Source organism: Urocampus carinirostris, chromosome 2, assembly GCF_059441175.1.
Source record: "Urocampus carinirostris isolate Australia breed hairy pipefish chromosome 2, RoL_Ucar_1.0, whole genome shotgun sequence".
Lineage (NCBI taxonomy): Eukaryota > Metazoa > Chordata > Actinopteri > Syngnathiformes > Syngnathidae > Urocampus > Urocampus carinirostris.
In genome coordinates this window covers 28,930,706-28,946,653 of record NC_142350.1, presented here as the reverse complement: position 1 = coordinate 28,946,653, position 15,948 = coordinate 28,930,706, and the positions used below count along the sequence as shown (strand labels likewise).

General features: G+C 38.8%; 1 protein-coding gene across 1 annotated transcript in view; it reads left to right on the top strand.

The window, feature by feature from the left end:
• lars2 (leucyl-tRNA synthetase 2, mitochondrial) overlaps window positions 1-14,237 on the top strand; it is a 53,709-nt gene extending 39,472 nt beyond the window's left edge. The window contains exons 16-21 of the mRNA XM_088326134.1: window positions 36-215; window positions 302-471; window positions 2,869-2,946; window positions 3,018-3,129; window positions 3,870-3,997; window positions 12,235-14,237. Of these exons, the coding sequence (XP_088182260.1) occupies window positions 36-215; window positions 302-471; window positions 2,869-2,946; window positions 3,018-3,129; window positions 3,870-3,997; window positions 12,235-12,414 (848 nt within the window). The 3' untranslated portion in view covers window positions 12,415-14,237. The remainder of the gene's footprint in view (window positions 1-35; window positions 216-301; window positions 472-2,868; window positions 2,947-3,017; window positions 3,130-3,869; window positions 3,998-12,234) is intronic.
• Window positions 14,238-15,948: the final 1,711 nt, after the last annotated feature.

Below are 15,948 nucleotides of genomic sequence, written 5' to 3'. Positions count from 1 at the left end.
TGTGACTGACCTTTTCTACTTCCTACCTCTGTTAGGAAAAGAACCAGTGGTGCTTGGAGGTGGGAGCGTGGAGTTGACTTGGGAGAAAATGAGCAAATCGAAACACAACGGGCTGGACCCCCAAGAGGTTGTGCAACAGTACGGTTTGGACACAGTGCGACTTTACATCCTTTATGCAGCCCCACCTGAACAAGATATCCTATGGAATCTTAAAAGTGAGATGAAGAGCCGGTGGGTGTTTGCGTTTGTTTCTAACCTAATGGATGTAACCCTGACTCGAGACAACCCCCTTCCTCCCTAGAGGACGCTCTTCCTGGGGTCTTGCGCTGGCAGTCGAGACTCTGGCAGCTCGTGACCAAGCTGCGAAGCGCTCGGCAACTGGGTGATGTCCCATGCCCCTCCTTGCTTAACAATGAAGAGCTGGTGGAGTTGAAGAGAATCTGGCGGAACAAGAACTACGCAATACAGGAGGTAGTAATGGTTCTCACCAGTAGGGGCCAGTAGCTTGCCTGATTTCAAGGCATCAGCTTTCATGAGCACCCTACTGGTGCTTGATTCACTTAGTGCTTCTCTCACCTCGAATGTTTTGATTTTGAGTGCACCACGCTAATTTAGCACCTATGGCAGGGGTCGGGAACCTTTTTGGACAAAACGGCCAAACCCGCCTTCTAGACAAAAGCTAGTTCTTCAGAACATTTTGTTTCACTGTGTGATTTTTGATGATTTGATAAAATTATGAAATAATAATGCCAGACCCTGTGTCCCATATCAATATAAATATAGCACCTAAAATTTGTCTCCCTCCTGCAGTTAAGAGTTTTGAATGTCATTTTTGTCATAAATAATTTTTGTTTAAATGTCGGAAAATACTGCAAACAAGGATACCGAAATACCGTATTTACCTTCAGTCCAGACAGCGCTCGGCCCGGAGGATTGCGGCATCCTGTGTATAGCTCCGCCCATCTCTACAGCTCACATAATCAAATTGCTCTAGGTTCTTTGGTAGAGTTATTGGGTGTTTAAAGTTTGCTCTGTGTTTTTTTATCATAAAGTGTCTTAACAATTAACATGGATTGTTTAAAATGCTTCTATATAAAGGTTTATTTCGTGATTTACAGACAAAAGGGGTGACCTTGACTAAACCTTAGTGACAATTGTGTGCTAAACATACTGGACCAAACCCATAATGCATTAAGTACTGCTCAGGATACACACATGTGACAATTGGCTCAGCATGTAATAATACATCAAATAATTGTGCAAGTTTTTTTTATCTATGAGCCATATGTACTCATGAAAAGAGCCATAAGTTCCCGACCCCTGACCCAATGTGTTAGGCAAAGAGAAGAAAAGCTAATGGAGTAGTTTTAGGTTTGATGAGTGGTATAATTAATGAAAGAAACACCCAAGTCATAATACATTTATTTGAACAAAAGCTGTCAAATTAATAAATTTAATTAATCTTAGTTTACTAATCTGTTATATTTCTATTTCAGTTTAAGTAATGATCATCCAGTCTGTTTTAGTTGATTAATCTATTAGTTGCAGAAGGAATGTTTATGCGCACCAAGAGGATTTTAGAAAATCAAACTAAATCAGGTTATTTTTTGGGGGTGTGGGGGTCAGATATTTAAGGTGCACAATATTACACTTAAGGTTTCAATGAAAATCCAAATGAATGACATTGATGTTCAGCAAAAAAGTCAAAGAGAACTCATTTTCGATTTTCTCCAATTCAGGGAATCACAAATCCATGGGTAGTGTTATTAGCACACGTTGGCTTCTCAAAGTTAATGAGCCTATATACAAGATTAAAAGAATAATCCAATTCTTACCGCCACCTTGATATGCAGCTCTATGATGAATCAGATCCTTGCTGGATTCCTGGTATAGGTAGTTTGCCACTTGGACCACAGAGATTTTCCCACAGAGGAAAAAAAATGACCAAAACTCGTCTAGAGCGAAGAATTTTTTTTTAAGCAATGTCTTGCTAACAACTGATATTGATAGTCCTGCAATGATAAAATACGTACAAACGGCACTTGATAAGATGTCTATGCTATCTTTTTTTTTTACTAAACTACATTGAAACAGCAACAAATCATTGTTTGCAAGCTAAAATAATTATTTCATCTGATAACTTCATTCTATGATCAAATATTAACTACAATGTGTTTCCTATAAAATTTTAATGTTTGATTTAAATGTCAAATTATTACTTTTTTATTTCTAAATCTCTTTTTAAAACTCCCTTTTTAACAAGGGTTACTCTAACCCACGGTAACAAGATTATAATCCCAATCATAACACGCTAATGCTGTATTGTCTTCTGTTCTAAACCAAAACCACCAGAGTCCAGGGAATCGGGGAAGACTGGATTTAACATTGATTTAAAGCCTACTCAGTTACTCCCACACTTTATGAATAGATGTCGATTTCTGCCAGGTTAGAGTTCTCCCCCTTCCCCCGCCTCCCCGACCTCAAGGCTGCTGCTTTTATGGGACATCAGGCCTGTTAGGCTTAAGCTGCTAAGGCTGTGCTTTGAGTCACGCCTCAGAAAAAGTCTTGGTGATCAGCCAATTCCTCTCTAAGACCCATTCCCAAGTTATACATCCCATGGGTAAAAGCTGGTGAACATTGACCTCCTTAGAGTGGATAGTCTTTAGCATGCGATAACAGGCTGGATGCGCGTCTTTGGGACATTTATTTTCCCTTCAGAGGCTGCACTAATCTCCATTTAAGTTAATGACTTTTAAAAGCACTAATTTAAATCTGGAACAAAACACCACAGAGCAAAAAGGTTTTACTAACCAACTGTTCTTTTTTTTATTATTATTTCAATTTCATGGGTGTTATTTTTCATTCTAGGTCACGTCACACTTCATCGAAAGCTTTTTGTTCAACGCGGCCATTTCTCGCCTCATGGGACTTACCAACACATTGAGTGTGAGTGGCTCTGTGCTGCATCTTCTGACTTCAATGTGCATCAACTTCTCTCATTATGTGTTTGTGTACAGAGTGCATCTGTAAGGGTGGTCCAGCATAGCGTGGAGTTCGAGGAGGCGCTTGCCACGCTGATTATCATGGCAGCACCTATGGCGCCTCACCTTGCCTCTGAACTGTGGGCAGGTTTGTGTGAATACATTTATGGCCCGACCAAATCTTTGAGTCATTGAGTTACTGGTGATTTTTAGTTGAATAGTATCCAATGAGGGAATAAAGGTGAATGGAGCATTTCTCCAACGTTACGAGCTCGTCTTTTTTTGTCAAACCCAGAAAAGTTTGGTAATCAGTCAACATGCACAAGTGTAACATCTGGACCTTTTAGCATAATTGGATTTAATAATTGAATACATAATTAAATACAACTTAATACTTAACAATTATGATAGCCTATAATTGTATTATGCTGTTGTAATCATTAAAACATTTTAGGGGGATTTTTAATTTGTTTTGTGTTTTTCGGATGTTCTAAGGTTTTCTGTTAGAGCCTAAACAAAAGTTAGCCCCTAGCTTCTTTGACGCCAAAAAATAAATAACCGTATACAAAATGGTAGCGTTCACCTAAACAACTCCTTATGTAAGCCATTCTGTGATCTTCTAGCCCAATGTAGAAAACAAGCTGAAGGAAGGAAGACCATTTTTTCTTCCTCATGGTGCAGCTTTCCTTTCCCTCTCAAGGACAACTTCCTATCATTGTGCACAAGACGCATAGACAGCATTTGTACACACAACTTGAGACATCAGATGGAAGACACATGTTGAAAAAAATATTACATTTTGTTCCCTTGGAACTGTTCCTGGGAAAATAAATGAAATTTAATAAAGAGAGGTTCATTAGTTGGTGTTGTCACAATTTCGTTATTTAGGTCTTTGCAAGGTGAACAATCCCATCAGCGACATTCTCCGGCATGGGGGAGACGTCCTGTCACAGCCTTGGCCCACGGTGGATCCTGACTACCTGGAGACCCCGGAATTTGTAGATGTTTCTGTGCGGGTAGGATTACACTCACACACCCTCGTACAATCTTTAGTAGGGCATGTCTTGGTAATATTTTGGGTCACATTCAAGTCAGATTTATTTTTTTTAGCCCTAAATAACAAAAAGTCTCTTGGGAAAGATTATTATGATTATTGTTTTTTTGTTCAATTTTTTTTTGCTCCTGGCATCGAAATCTTATAGGCAAGGTTCACACAGCAGGGAAATCAGTTTTTTTTTTGCACTAACGGACCTGTATCTGATCTGTTGAAGTCCGTCTGAACGCGACAAATCCAATTTCTTTCCACATCAGACCAAGGCCACATTCATTTATAGTCCTAAACCCGATTCATATCTAATGTTTTGGATTGCAACTTCTGTGTGAAAGGCCAAAGCGCATTAATGCGACCTGCACCTCATTAAGAGGCAAGAGGAAGCGTAGAAATGAACAACCATGGCGTAGGAAAACACAAAAATCCTTCAATGGAGGGAAAGTGAGGTTTTGGATGTAATTAGTATTTGGTGGGACAACTCTGTTCAGCCTCCGATTGCACAATAACTTTAACATTTCTAGACACGCTACGGCATTAGCATCCATGAGTACCGCCGCAAACAATGAGCGCATTGCGTGTGACGTCATGTGTCCTCTTCTCCGCATGCGGGACAATTTTGGCATTCACACAGGAGACCCATATAAGTTAGAGGAGATCACATACAAGTGGCAATTAGTTTGAAATGTGAATTATCTCACAAAAACATCAGATTTCTCCCCAAAAATCGAAATTGAGCATTAAGCTCTGCATTGTGGACCAAGCCTCAGTTTCAGTATGCATAACAAAGTTACATTTGGCATCGGCTCGTTTGTTCTTTTGTCGACATATATCGGTGATGTCACAAGCACATGCATCCTCTAATCCAACCCAGTTTTAAATGTCTACAATCAAGTCATAGTCTGCAAATACATCCACGGTGTGTAATTTTTAAGCCACCCTATGATTAGATACTACGTGCGCATGTCTGGCTGCATGTGTATTTACGTTTCTGCATGTCAAGTCTACCTAAAACTAAATACCGGTAGATGCATGGGTCAATACATAAAAAGATGGTTTTCCAATTGATTTAGCCGCTCTTCCTTTTTCTTATTATTATTATTGGGGATCTGTGACACCCCTTTTGAGACTGATTCTGAAACCCGCACTCAACTATTTGATACCAATTCAAGATATGAATAATATTTGTCCATAACATTTTCCAAAGTAAAACAAAAGGGTTGCCTAAGGCAGTATCTGGCACAATTATGACTGCAGTCACTTCAAAATAAGGAAATCGATACCAAATCTAAGTAGCTTATTTGTACTTAAACTTTCCTACCATGCAGGAATGTTCAATACGACATTTTTTCAGACTGAAACTCAAATCGTGAGTATACCTAATCCTATACTTATATAAAATTCTATTTTTTCTTTAAAGGTGGATTGTGTAGTTTGAGGGGTCCCTAAAGTCAAAATTAATATAAATTTTATTAAGTATGTGTTAAGGCAGCACGGCAGCGCAGTAGTTAGCGCATGTGCGGCACAGTTCTGAGGTCATGGGATCAAACCTTCCTTTCAGGTTAATTGTCAAGTTCAAATTATTCCTAGGTGTGAATGAGCGAGTAAATTGTCTGTCTCTGTGTGCCCTGCAACTGGCTGGCAACCAGTTCAGGGTGTTCCCCGCCCACTGCTCGAAGATAGCTAGGATGGGCTCAAGCACCCCCGCGACCCTACTGTGGATAAGCAGTGCAGATTCTGGATGGATGGAAGTATGTGTTAACAATGCCCAACTTAGTTCAAATTGCCTTTATATATTTTTTCACTGCACTTTTTATCTTACTTAAATTATCTGTGTTCCGGCCATGGAGCACTTTGGCTGGAGGAAAGGAGGGTCGAGGTGAGGTGATTTCAAGCATATGCTCGAGGTTTTCTTTTCTTCTAGGATGTATTGCGTAGTTCTTGTTCCCCCAGATTCTCTTCAACTCCACCAGCTCTTCATTGTTCAGCAAGGAGGGGCATGGGACATCACCCAGCCAAGAAATGCCAACCCAAACCCCCCAAAAGATTTAAAAAGAGTTTATTCAAGTGTGTTTGAGAGTGTATGTGCACGCGCCATACAAGCAGCTGAACAGAGGCTCTGATAATGTTTTCACCCTGAAAATGTTAACAGACACAGCGTTTAAAGCCCCAGTGAGTAATATTTGACCACTAGATGGCATTGTTTTGTGTAATGTGAACAAAAACCAGTGCCAAGAGCACAGCTGAGCAACAAGATGCTAGACATGGCACGGACCTTGAGGTAGAGATTTCACTATGTAAAATAAATACAAATTTCTCTACCAAGGTTTTTTTTGATAGAAACTAACATTAGTGTGACATTTCATGTATTTTTTTAAGAGGAAGAAAGATTTTGTACCACTAGGAGGGACTAAATATTATACATTGTCCCTTTAAAAATGGCTGATATTTTAAAAGAAAAATATATAAATCCCACCTGAACATTTTATCTAACATTAAATTTATTAGTATATAATTTATTAAAGTCCTAAATATGTTTGTTGGTTAACCTTAAAGGTACTGTACAGCATTTGAAACGTTTTCTCTCGCTAACGCCATCTTATGGCTTGTGTGATCATTGCAGTCTCTGTCAAGCTTCTCATGTTCGCGTTTGAACCAACTCTTCTTTTTTCTTCTTTTTTGGGGGCTTGAGTTAGCTTTTAGACTGTACTTAATATAGGGCTTTTTTTACTTTCATCACTTTCATGCTATACTAACAAAATAAAACTGCAGTGACAAGCATAAATTCTCCAACCTCCCCCACTTCTACCTAATTTGTTGTGTTTCCCAGAACGGCATTGCTAAAAATAGGACAAAAGCAGATAGATGCTGTGGGGAAAAAAACGATTATTAGGGCTCTTTCAACTCAGTTGGGCATTGCTAACACGTAATACTAATCGTAATGCAGTTGTTAGCACATTAGCCTATAACGGGAAAGGTCCCCGGTTTTAGACAGGGTGAAAACATTTGTTGGCTTTGAGAGGGATGAGTGCCGCCAGGCTGTATTTGACTAAGACACACTACAGGAAATGGTGCCCCTACAACCTTAAGTGGTTAATGTCCATGTAAAGTACATAAATTATCCCACTAGTGTAATATGGCTTTGCTATATAGATAAGTAGATAGACCGTTAGATAGATGGATGTATTTAATTTTAATTTATTCAATTTTTTAAATTTACCATTCATTTAATTCCAGGTTCCAGCTTAAAAGGCAGCTGAGTACCATACTTTCAAATAGGCTGATAACAGGACTGTTACTTGGTATCAGTACTTACTCATCCCTGCAACAAAGAATATGTTACATTTTGAATTCTTCATGCGTTAATTGCTTTTAGAAGCATGTCCTTCAAAACTTCCAAAACGGGAACCTTTTGACCCAAAGAGCAATAATAGCAAAATATTTAGATTTTTCCCCAAAGAATGTCATACCATAGATTTTAAGACAAAACAGCAATACCACAAAACTTGCCCTTCAGAAAAAAAAATCTGCGCATTTTATTTCACTATGTGACGTTGTTTTATGAAATGAAAGTAATGCCAGAGCCTGTGTCCCATATCAAGAAATATCCAACTTTAAACTTGTCTCCCTCCTGCAAATACTTAAGATTGTTGAGGCCCATTTTTGACCTTTTTTTTATATATATATAAATAATAGTTTCATAACAAGGTGCAAGCAGCCTTCTTTTGTAAAAATGGCTCAAAATACTGCAAACGAGGATACGGATGTATTTACCTTCTGTGCAGAGGGCAAGAAGCAGTGTGCGCGCTGTGTGTATAGAGTGCTTCGAGGTCCTAAGATTACCCACAATGCATTGCTGGCGCCCATTTTGGAAGTCCACAAAGCTTTTCACTTCATTGTTATTGTTCAGCGAACCAGTTAGATTCTACATTGTAATGCCGAATACGTGCGTTATTGTTGGCTGTTGTAGCCGAGGGGAAAAGGGTGGGAAGGGCTTCTTTAGACTTCCGAAGTGTGTTTACGATCAGGGGATTGAAGCTCAGGAGAAAAGTGAACGGCGAAGACGAATGTGGCTGGCAGCTATCAACCGGTCGAATTTGCCAAAGCTTGACTGTGTTCGTGTTTGTTCTGACCGCTTTCTGACAGGTAAATTGAATTATTTATGATGTAGAAATAAATTTTAAAAAGGTTATGGGACATGTGTACTTCATGACAACAGCTCGACGACCCCAAACTACTTTGATAACATATATGTGAGGTATTTCGCCGAAAACGACATTTAAAAACCGAACTCCGTTTCTCATTCGTACACTATTTTGGTGGCAAAATTCAACGCGGTTTCAGGGAAAGAGAGTCTCCATTCCTCAGTCAACTCGCGTCAACAGAGGATTTAAAGCCCCCGAAAGCTAAGCTAACTTAGCCACCGGTGCGCCGTTCGGAGAAGCGTTGCCTTTGCCGGGTTGTTCAACATAGAACAAAAGGGAAGCAACATGAGAACAACATTCCCCTAAACCTGCAACACAGTTGCAATGGGCACATAGAATCGATGATGACTTGTCAACAATGATCAATGGTTGTAAACTTGGCTGAGACAAACTCTGAGAATGTAGAACTTTCCCTTTCACAGTCTTGTTTTCATCACCTTCGCTTGTGTGCACAGACACATCCCGAACCCAACCAGACACAAATCTGTCGTAGGCTTCCATACTTTTGTAATTTTAAAAATCCTTCAGTTCACTAAAGGGACTTGGGTGGAAAATAAGATAGTTAACAAGTTCGATGTAAGTCACACACGGCAACAAATCGGGATCAGACTTCCAGTCCTTGTTTTTAATTTTGTAGGGATCCAATTTTCCAATAAAATGCAACTTCGCAGCGTGCTTGCTTGTCTGAACTCTCCACGTAGTTTTCCATAGTGTTGATGGACAAAATCCGTACACAAACGAAGCTAGTTGAGTAAATAAATAGACAAACTGAGTAAATATTTGCTCCTCTCGCTATCACCGCTTGTAATCGACAGACTTCCAAGATGGCGGCACGAAGCCGTGTTACTATTTTTAGCACAAAGCGCGGAGCCCTCTATAGTTCTGCCCATCCCTACTGCTTTCCCAATCAATAGCTCTGTGTGGCGTTTCTGGCTGTTTTTCTGTGGGTTTTATCAAGTGTCTCAACAGTGAACATAAATTGTATAATGAACTTCCATTAAAAGGATTTCTTAGCGACATACACACATGTTGGTGTGACGCCTTTACTTTAAACTGTAGTTGGAATATGCTCTTATTATACGGGACTGGACAGTGTACACAGTTAGCATTACATCAGCTGTGCACGCAATAAACTTGACTCCGTGCTTATAAGAATTGGAACTCATTACATTAGTATAATTTTATCCCTGAGTCAGATGTACTCCTAAAAAGAGCCATATATTGCTCGCTAGGCATAGGTTCCCGACCCCTGCTCTAACATATTCAAAGGATATCCCGGAAAATAATTGACATTGATTTCAAACACCAAGTGCTACGCTGACACTCCCGTTTCAACTTGCACAATTTTTGACAATTTCCCTTATAAATGCAGTATTTTAATTGACTTCACTTTTCTGCCTCTCTTTGACACATGACTAATCTTTCTCTGAGGCACATACATACACACACAAAAATTTAATATGGTGCTTCTACTTGAATATGAAAAAAAATAATGGAAGCTTTCTTTTCACAGCTGTTTCCTTTTTACTTTGATCTGTTTATGTTACGCCAACTTATTTTGTGTTTACCTCCTCATGCGCGCAGTAAATAGTGTAGTTCAGAGTGCTGGCTGGTGATGAGCTGACTCACAAGAGTCCCTTTGTTGTGGGCTTCCTCATCCACTGCTTGTGTCCTCAAATCAGGGTTCTCACAGGTACTTAAAATGCTTGAATTTTAAATTTGTGTTTTCGAGGTTTGAAACGAGCTTGTATTTTGGGTGAAGTTCTTTTAATGGCTTAAAATTCTTGCCATGTTTATTAGGTAAGTTGTTGGGCTACGGTAAGAAGCTAGGGTTTGGGCTTCAAATAAGGGTTTTAAACTTGTTTTATGCCTCCAAAATGGGATTGGGGCTAGGGTTAGAAACTAAGGTTTAGGCTCCTTAGGGCATTAAAATGAATTTAGAGTTCTGAAACAGTATTGGAGTTGGGGTTTACAGCTCAAGTTAGGTGTCTGTTCACGGTTAAGAACTATGGTTGAAGCTCCATGTTGGGGTTTTAAACTGAATGTAGGGTTCCAGAATAGGTTTACAGCTAGGGTTACGGTTTGAAACAGGGTAAGGGCCAGCAACTAGGGTTTGAGCTCCATGTTCAGGTTCTAAAGTGAATATAGGGTTCCAAAATAGGTTTAGAGCTAGGGTTACGATTCTAAACAGGGTTTTGGCAAGGGTGACAGCAAAGGGTTAGATGAAGAACTAGAGTTAGGAGCCAGGGTTTGGGCTGCAAGTTAGGGTTTTAAACCAAATTTAGGTTTCCAAAATAAGGATATGGATAGAGTTAGTGTTTGAAACTATGGTTTAGGCTCTTGTTTTTTAAAATGGCACTTGATTTTGCCTTTTTAGGAACTGAAGAAAATGGACAATTGGCTTTGAAAGTCCTTAAAAAGTGCTTGAATTTGCCTATAAAAAAGGTTTACGAACCCTGTATAATCCGGTGTCCTTCTACTAGTGTGCCGAAGAAATTACCAAAATTCATATTTACAAAAAACATCCCATTGGTCAATACTTTTGCTTTCTTCCAGTGATTAGTCGAGTAACATTCATCCATATGAATAGATGTCAGCATATAAATATTTTTGTTCTATTTACAAACATGAATTATCTGCTCATAAGATGATACAAGGAAATGTATATAATTACGTACTTAATTATTTTGATGAATCTGCTAAAAAATATATAAAACCAGGTAAAAATATTTTGCAACTTTAAAATGATTTTACAAAAAAGAAACAAAATGTTTTTTGGTTCCACAGCCAGATTATTTTGCTCATTTTAAGCATTTTATATTTAGAAATAGTTTTCTAATAAAACAAAATGTAATAAATATTGAACCGTTAAAATAATTTGAAAATATAGTAAAATCCTAAATAACAGCAAAATTATTTATCAAAATGACTGACCTACATTATATCCACAGAGACCAAATGATCAAAAAGAAAAAAAACTTTATACTGTCAATTTTGACATAATAATTTAAAATTGGGGTGGGTTGTTTGAGCTTTCCTTAAAAGTTTAATCTATAAGGTATGTGCTAACAATGCCCAACTAAGTTCAAAGAGCCTTTAATTATTTTTTTCCACTGCACCCATCTGCTTTTATCTTATTTTTAGCAACACTGTTCCTGGACACTTAACATATTAGGTCAAAGTAGAGGGGGGGATGTTGGAGAGTGACTTAATGCTTGTCACCGCAGTTTTTTGTTAGCATGAAAGTGTAAATGTAAGACAATTCCTGTTTTAAGTACACTCCAAAAGCCAACCCAAGCTCCAAGAAGAGTTGATTCAAGCGCGTCTAAGAAATGCACGCGCAACATGAGAAGCTAGGTTCGGGTTCGCGCCCCGGCCGAGTCATTCCTAAGACTTAAAAAGTGGTCGGCGGCGCCCTCTCTTGGCTGCGGCTGCATCGGGTCAGATGCAATCGACATTTCGTTCTGTGTACATTGTTACACAGAATGACAATACAAGGAAATTATTATATTATTATTATTATTATTGACAGAGGCTAGAAGCTGCGTCAGCAAGTAGAAAAGTTCCACATGCTGTACAGTACCTTTAAGCTTAAAAAAAGAAAACGTACATTGAGAAATGAAATAAATGAAATTGGTGCAGGTATTGATTTTCAAACATTTTCGACGGCCATTGTGATTTTTTTCTTCATGAAAAACAGCGTACCTCGGATAAAACAAGGTTGGGGAACACTGCTCTAATCACACACTTTGAGACGCCGTCCCTGGATGGACTCTTAGCAAACGCGTGCACAAACTTATTCAAGGGCAGCTTCACACACAGACTGACGCTTATGATGTATAATGGCTTCTAAACCTACGTCAATGCACACACTTCTTCGAACTACCACTAAGTATAGGTTGGAAGAGTCAGTTGCATGCCAAAGGACAATGTTTTATTTTCATGCCAAACAAGGAATTTGGTGTTAGCATTTGATTTGTTTCTTTATTGTCACCCGCAGATTAACAACAAAGTTTGTGGGAAGGTGACCGTGCCCATGCTGGTGTCCAAAGATGTAGAGCAGGTGCAGAAACTGGTGATGGAGAGCCCACTCGGACAAACTCTTCTCAGAGATGTTGACATCAAGAAAGCCATCCTTTCTCCACGGACTGCCCTCATCAATTTCCTGGTCGGATGTTGATGTTCTGCTTCTGGCTGTTATACACTGGAAAGTCACATGGGTGCTGGGCGAATGTTAATTTTGAAGTACAGATATCACCTGTTTTTTTGCTGTTAATGGGGAACAGAAAAATCTGCGAAAAATCACTGAAGTAGCTTCGTACCTTCATAAAAGCCCCCAAAGGGTTAAATTTACCTCGAGGTGACGTCATTACCAACAGAGTTTATGACTAAGAAATTAGCAATTATTGACCTACAAAAAGTAACACACAGCACATAATTGCAGTTGAATGAATGGTTTATTTGTCATTACACAAAAGTAAAACGTAATCTGAGTTCAGTGTAAGAAAGCAATTGAGTGGGTGGCCGGCTAGCAGCACACTGGCATCGGGTGTCCTTGAATTAAACCAGATCTTCGTCATGATTAAAACAAAACTGACCGAATGAAGCTGTTTCCCACGAATTTCAGCTCCAAGTCACCCATTTCATGGCTAACAGACCTGGTGTTGGCAAGCGCTCTTTCCTTTTCACCGATGCCACTTCTGAAACCCGATAGTCGTCCACAGAGCACCCGCCAGTGATCAACATTTTGTTGCCCTCTTCGTAATTCCTCGGAGTACTATTTAATGGATGAATTTCTTTTTAAAGTAATGCGTCTCTAAAAGGTAGCAGTTCATTATGATTCACAGTTTTTTTACCAAGGCAGCGCCTGCCTGCCGTTTGACAGCATACACTAACTAACTATCACAGTTGCGCACACACAGTCACCCCCACCCTACCAAGAGTCCCCTCCCTAATCTGTCCTTGCTGTCTTAACAGAACACAATGCAAACTATGTTGATATAAATGACAATTAAGACTAAATCAATTCAATTCAAAATCTGCGATGAAGTCAACCGGCAATAACCGAAGCGCAAAGAAGCGAGGGGTCTTTGTAATTCATATCTATCATGATACAGTATAAATCTTGTGGGAGCAGTAATTGAAAGTCATTATTTTGTCCTGCAAGACTTTTTATTACTACAGTAGTATTTAAATGTCCACCAGTAAAAAATAATCACGAATTCCACCAAACAATTCCGTCTTTTTGCAGCAAAATGACTATTACGGTAGTTTTTTCTAGACCGTGTTACCGATAGGAAATTTACAATTTTTATAAGGTTTGCTTAAATGTAAATGTATTTTGATGACATAATGAGCACTGGGTGAAAATGACTTTAATTTAACGTTAAATGGACAGTGCATACATTTTTTTTTTATTCCTATTGGTACAATTTTTTTGAGTACTAGGCAGGTTTCCTGAAACTATCATACTATTTTATTTTTTAATACAAAACTACAAGTCGAGAAATTTGTTTTTCTTTTACACGGTGAGGTCACCGCGGATTTTGTTCGGTATCTGCTCTGTGGTACTGTGGCACCAGACAACACAGTGCCATCTAGTGGTCAAATATTACACATTGAAGCTTTGAGGGAAATAAAATACATTGGACTTACCTCGAGGTTTGACTTGATAGAAATGTTAAAGTGCATGTATGTGTAAACATTAAAAGTTCACCCAAAAACAAATCATATGCAACTACCCATTCTCCCTCCCCTAAACTTGAATTATGATTAGATGTGTAAAGTATGATTGTTATTATGTATTAATGCAAATATATAATGTATTTTATAGGGGTGTTCCTTTTTTAATGGTTCATTACAAAATAATGTATTTTTTTAAACGAAAATTTGCTGTTTTATTGATAAAACATTGTGACAAAAATGTATCACGGGGCACTATGCGAATATTCGCCATTGGAACTGAACATATTGTTGACATAAATGTTTTGCTTAAAATGTTGACATCTTACAGTGTCTTATTTTCTCTTTCCAAAAGAAAACAGGAAAAACAAACCTCTCTCAATTTTGTCAAGCCCTCTTGACTCTCCTGACAAGGACCCAAATACCACTCAAGATTCCAATCATTGCTCAGATTCCCCTCGAGTCCCATGACACCACAACTAGCATTTGCCAAGTGTTCTCACCTCATCGTCCCCCGAATCTCTCTTGACTAAGTTGGTCGTTGCAGATTTTTTTATGTGGTGGTTGTTAAGCAGCGTTTGGCATATTCACCAAAAGAACAGCTTTATTTGTACTCACAAAGCCTCACGAAATACCTTAGTACATGGGTCCGGAACCTATTGCTTGCGAGCAATATATGGCTCTTTTCATGAGGACATATGGATTCGGAGATAGAAGTTTGCTCATCCAAGTTTCATCTGTATTGTCCAAACTAATATGCTTTTATCAGATTTAGGCACATGGCAAACCAATTTAACACTAGTAATGAGAATAGTTCAGTCTAGTAGATAATGGGCACAGTTTCCACTACTGTTTACAGTCAAGGTATCACACCATCAGACCCCGTTTTGGCTCTGTCGCTAAGGAATCCCTTATATAGAAGCTCATTGAATAATGTATGTTCACTATAGAAACATTTTATGATAAAAAACCCATAGAGCAAACTGTTACCACCCCAAATCACCAGCCAAGTCACAGAGCAATTTGATTGGGTGAACGGTAGTTGATTGTGTCAACGGTTGGAGGGGATGGATTTTTTTGGGTGAGTGATGAGGGTAGGCAGATCTCTGCACTCACAGCACCCTTCACTCTCTCTCGCCACTGCGCTGAAGGGAAATACTGTACAGCCGGAAACTTCATTTTCCGTATTTTTTATTTTTATATTTTTACAGAACAACTGCTTGCACCTCTTTCTGAAATGATTATTTACAGGAAAAAATGAAGGTCAAATTGAGCCTCAATGTTTTTAAGTAACTGTGGGAGGGAGACGAATTTAAAGTTGTATGTTTGTTGATATGAGACACGGGCTGTATTATTATTTCTTAGATTTAATGAAATTATTAAATTTTCACAGTGAAATAAAATGTATTGAAGACTGTTTTTGTCTGGAGAGCGGGTTTGGCAGTTTTGTTAAATTTTGCCTTAAAATATATGGTATTGCTCGATCTCTCTCAAAATAAAGAAACGCTTTTGCTCGAATGGCTCTTTGGATAAAAAAGGTTCCCGAACCCTGCCTTAGTATGTCAAGAATGTAACAGAAAGATGAGGAAATGTTTCTATTTTTACAATCAGTGAGTCTCTGCTCCAGTTTTTAAATAATGACATTTCAGCATGTTCTGCGGAATTAGGTGGTGTTTTTTTGGGGAGTCACTGCCAAATCAAGCGCCCAGACAGCAGCTAAACTGAACATTTTTCCGCTGATCACATGAACTTTTTTCTAATATTCCTGCAATGTGTCAGGTGACAGGAAATGCCGTTGAGCAGTCGGGAATAACAGGAAAAGACAGTGGGAATTTGGGGGGGGGAGCAAAGCGGCAATGAGCTGTTGTATTCTTTTTGTTACTGCTTTGCGTTCTGCTTGTTAAGTGCTGTCACAGCAGGAGGTGAGAGTGCTAAATATAGGGTGTTGCCACTGGGAGTTGAACTTCATGATTTCAAACTGAATCATTTTTTAGATTTCTAAATACCTTTAGATACCAAAATTTAGAATTAG